Source organism: Apium graveolens, chromosome 5, assembly GCF_009905375.1.
Source record: "Apium graveolens cultivar Ventura chromosome 5, ASM990537v1, whole genome shotgun sequence".
Taxonomy (NCBI): domain Eukaryota; kingdom Viridiplantae; phylum Streptophyta; class Magnoliopsida; order Apiales; family Apiaceae; genus Apium; species Apium graveolens.
Genome location: NC_133651.1, coordinates 254192223 through 254197289, shown reverse-complemented (window position 1 = coordinate 254197289; position 5067 = coordinate 254192223). Strand labels below are relative to the sequence as shown.

Genomic DNA, 5067 nt, shown 5'->3' with positions numbered 1-5067 from the left:
ATAGTCAGTTTGTTTTACAATCTCGTATCGTAAATCTGCAGGAGTTTATATATTACTTTATTAATTTTTGCGGCATGAAATCACAATCACGGTCAGTTGTTCGGATGAGTTTTAACAAATACGTTTATATATATCTCACAGTTTTAAAAAATTGTTAAATTATTTCTTCAAATATATTGTATACTTCAACGATATTAGTGGGATGTGTACCACAATTGAAATTATGTTCAACGCTTGTAATCAGGATTAAGAAAATCAAGTTTTTTTTATTTTACTACGTGTTTGTTTAATTTTGATTATTTTTGTAGATGTCTCGTGACTATCGATTAATGAAAATTTTCCTTTCAAAAAATGAAAATGTTATTTGAGAATTGTTATTTTCAAAATTATACAAATTATGAATGCATGTGCAATATGTAAAATAACGATTGTAGAAATAATAAAAAAATCTATTCTTTTTTTTTATGGAAAAAACTATTTTTTAAATAACAATTTATGAACGTCACTTATATACACGGGGGATTTCGTATTATTAAATAAAGAAATTTTATTTGTGTAAGGAATTTAATCTTTTTCTTTAATATTAAATGCCCATAAAAACATGATTACAAATATCGGAAATCGGAACTATTCAGTTGAGGTATCAATTTACGATTTATCAGGTACTTTTTAAAAAATCTTATCGAAAATTTATCATAAATTGATAAAATCGGATAAATATTTTTAACCTATTTTTATATAATTTATTAATAAATTTAAAAAAATTTGGCCCATTTATATAACAAAGCTAAAAGGAGTATTTTCCCCACGGTAAGATGAACAATAGCAGTAGTAGAAAAGAGAAGTCAAGTCGACTCCCTAAAAAAGGAGACAAATAAAGGGGGTGGGGGTCAAGCGAGTGAAGAAAACGGGTGGATATGGAAAATCAGATCATCATAAAAGTGGATTTGAGAATCCCCACCGTATTTTCCTTATTATATTAAAGTAGATCTTCTTCCAAGATTTGATTTCCATGTCTCATCCCCCGATTGAGACAGCTACTCTATCACATTTTTCCCCAAGTCTCATCCTCAATATATATATATATATATATCGCATTAACAAAAGTTATTAGTCATACGATCATCTACACTTGTCTTCCTCTTCTCTTCTTATTTTAATTCCTTCTTTCCCAATTTACTTCCATTCTTCAATTACACAGATTTTTTGAAGCTCTATAATGGCTAGAAGTGATGTGTTTTCCAGGAAAAGATGGTCGGAGAAAACTAGTAATAATTTTGGTCATGATGTGCATGTCTTGGCTGTTGATGATAGTCTCATTGATCGAAAAGTTATTGAACGCTTACTTAAGATCACCTCATGCAAAGGTACAACCCTAATTACTCAGAGTTGATCCAAAACGGACAATATTATGCTACTACGCAACGGATTATATAAAAGTTTGTGATTAAATTGTGTTACAATTTTTGCAGTTACAGCTGTTGATAGTGGAATAAGAGCTTTGCAGTATTTGGGTCTGGAGAAGAACTCTGTTGGTTTTGATGTAAGTATTCAAGATCATTTCATTAATCTGGTTATTGAATTAATATTTGTTAAATGGAAAAAGCAGTATTTAAATTGTACATTGATTTGATTTTAGGGTTTGAAAATTGACATGATAATAACCGATTACTGTATGCCCGGAATGACTGGTTATGAGCTGCTCAAGAAGATTAAGGGATCATCTACATTCAGAGAAGTCCCGGTTGTGATAATGTCATCGGAAAATGTGTTGGCAAGAATTGACAGGTACAACTGAATGGGAAAATTGTATAAATTTAATTGAGTTCATGTACACTGTACTTTTGATTGAATATAAACTAAATTCATGATATGAACAGATGTTTGGAAGAAGGAGCTGAGGATTTCATTGTAAAACCTGTTAAATTATCCGATGTGAAACGATTGAAAGATTACATGTTCGGGGATGAAAAACAGGAAACGAACAAGCGAAAATTATCAGAAATGTCATCAGAATCGGACATTACAGAACCAGATTACTCAGCCTCGCCATCACCGCCAACATCAATCTCAGAATCCTCCGCAGAATCTCTATCGTCGTCGCCTTCCCTGGATTCTTCTACAACTTTATCTTCACCAGCATCGCCGCATTTATCAACCACATCGTCTCCACCTTGTTCACCATCACTGCTAACATCTCCTACTAGACGGCTTAAAATGACCAACTTGGAATTAGATTGAGATTATAAATTTATAGTTACCATTTTTTTTTTTGTTTTTATCAATTTGATCAATCACAACAAAATTACAATATATATAACATTCATGTTTCTCGAACCAGACTTCAATTGTTTGGACGGGTCACTATACATGTTTCTTTGATCGCCCATTAAACATCTAGCTAGAGTTCATAAATTTGCCATCTACAAATTTTAAATTTTCATTTTCGATTCAGCCATATTTGTTAAATGTTTTTGTTCATATCTGGAATTAAAACGAGGGAGTCGTATTTGACTCGATAATCAATTGTATAGAAATTTTAATATATTGTGAACGTCGATAATTAATTGTGACGAATACACTGAAAGTGTATCTTGATAATTAATTGTGTGGAATATATTTTATGTGCATTGGGACATGACGACGTTAACCAAGTATGAAAGGGGTATGGTGGGAATTTAGGATTGGTGATATGAATGAGGGTGGAAATTGGGTGGACTATTAAGAGGAGTTGAACAAAAAAGGGGGTCCCAAAATGATATGATTCGGATACGTTTTGATTTAATGAAAGATCGTGTCGGCTGGAAAAGGAATATTAGATTTGAAAGAGGTTATGATGTTTATATTCTCCTTTGTCTTTGAGGGGATTTGGGTGAATTCTTCTGATTAATATTGTTAGGCCAATTTTGTTCAGCAAATTATTAACTTAATTAGCGTACAAGTAAAGATTTATTTAACTAAGCACCCCGAGAATTGATACAGGGTTTGGTTGAATTGGTTGAGCACTGCGAGTGCAGGTTCTCCTCCTTGACCAAGGCCAAGAGCAACTCCAAGAGTTTGGTCCAAATTTGGACCGAACCTCGGTTCAAATTTAGACCGAACCTCTCTTCAACTCCAATAATTTAGTCTAAATCTTAAAATATTTATTTAATTATTTTAAAGTCTTATAATAATACATATATTATTTTTGTATGATATAAGATATTATCTTTATATTTTATTATTATTATTAATTACTTGTTTTATTTTAAAATTGTTAATAAATGAATAATAGAATTCTAATTAAATTTTAAATATATATAAAAAATAGTAAATACATTTAGTTATAATTTTTATAATAAAACCGTTAATAAGGTCTCATCGCATTTTCATTTATGTTGTGTTTCAAATTAAGTTTTATGTGTTGTAATTTTTATTTTAATGTTTGAATGTATTCGTAATTTAAATTCAAGAAATGCAATGATATTTATTTAATTGCGTTTAAATATTTTTTAATTTAAATTATTATTTAAATAAATAATAATAATGTCCTAATATCGGTTAATTGCATTTATAAATACCCCGAAATCAAAATTTTATGTAATAAACTAAAAGAAATACATTAAAAACTATTATTTTAGGCCGAACTATTTATCGGTCCAAATTTGGACCGAGATTTAGGCCACTGTTGGGTGAATTTGGACCGAAATCGGTTCAAATTTGAACTTTTAAGCCATTCTTTGAGTTATTCAAATGACTTCATTCAAATTCAAATTTAGGTTCCAGCTTTAAAATAGTATTTAGGATTGTTAAAAACAAAATCTACCAACACTTGCGTAACAGTTTCGTTTAGAGCTGAATTTGAATTCGAATAATTTGATTTTTCTTAAGTAACGGTAGCTATTTTAAAATCTAATGTATTTGTCATATATGAGAGATGGTGTAAGTACGATTATTTATAAGGAGTAAAGTTCTATGCAGTTCACCTTTAATTGGAGTCCTCGGAGTCCATATATGTTCTGCAAGTAAAATATAGCTTAAAATATTGCAAAATATATTATTTTTCGACAAACATCACTATTCTATCAAAAATCTTGTAGATTGCATACATTTTACAAGCAGAACATTGCAAAAATATATATTCTACAAAACATGTTTAGTTTGCAGAACATAAATGTTCATGTTGCAGAACATACATATTGTACCGTAAATATATGAGATTTGCATGATTTTGTTGAAGTTATGCTATTTGTGTAACATGTTTTGCAAAATAACACGTTTTACAATATATTTTATTTGCAGAACGTAGATGAACTCCGAGGACTCCGATAAAAAGGTGGACTCATAGAACTCGAAAATAGAATGAACTTGAATTACAATTGGGTCTTAACATGTTCTCAGACATAGTTGAATTCAAGCTGTGATTTAAATTGGATTAATATGTTTCTTATGATAAATGAACAATTACGTAAGATGTGTTTGAAAGTCGATTTATGTATTGAAAAATTGATCAAAAACGCCTTTTTTTTAGAATCAATTTATCTTTTATATTAATTATAAATTTTGAGAAATATTTGGAATGACAGTTAGTGAAATCTGAATCATATATATACAAGTTACTTTTAACTATATTTTTTTTGCAAGATAAATTTGGGCATATCCGGAATCGAATCTGTGACCACCACATACAAGAAAATTGAAATAAAAGAGAAAAAAGTACATGGAGCCGGCTGTTCATAGCTTAAATTTACAATATTTTAGTACAGAAGTAAAAAAACATTGAATTGAAAATTGCTCGAAGTGATGACTCAAGAATACAACAAAAATGCATACTACTTCTGTCTCGTTGAATTCTATCAATTACTTTTTAGTATGCTTTTCAATACTCATTTAAAACATAATTTCTCAATATTTTTTTAATTTTTTTTCTGTTTAAACTTTTATTCAAATTTATTTTTAAAAAAATATTATCAAATTATATTTTATAAAAGTTTCGAAATACATATAAATAGTAAACATATAGAATCGAAGAGGACCGGTTAGTATTGAAAAGCAATACAACGAACACCCTGTAATTGACCCCGAGTG

General features: G+C 29.4%; 1 protein-coding gene across 1 annotated transcript; it reads left to right on the top strand.

Moving 5' to 3' along the window:
* Nucleotides 1-1020: 1020 nt before the first annotated feature.
* On the top strand, nt 1021-2369 carry LOC141725073 (two-component response regulator ARR5-like). Its single transcript, XM_074527454.1, has 4 exons — nt 1021-1367; nt 1473-1543; nt 1640-1788; nt 1881-2369. Exons 1-4 carry the CDS (start codon nt 1220-1222, stop codon nt 2239-2241), a joined length of 729 nt encoding a protein of 242 aa, XP_074383555.1. The 5' UTR covers nt 1021-1219; the 3' UTR covers nt 2242-2369.
* The last annotated feature ends 2698 nt before the right edge of the window (nt 2370-5067 follow it).

Coding starts and splice junctions, on each gene's coding strand:
- LOC141725073 (XM_074527454.1), top strand. CDS start 1,220: ATGGCTAGAAGTGATGTGTTTTCCAGGAAAAGATGGTCGGAGAAAACT. Junction 1,544..1,639: donor AGAACTCTGTTGGTTTTGAT/GTAAGTATTCAA, acceptor ATTTGATTTTAG/GGTTTGAAAATTGACATGAT. Junction 1,789..1,880: donor GTGTTGGCAAGAATTGACAG/GTACAACTGAAT, acceptor TGATATGAACAG/ATGTTTGGAAGAAGGAGCTG.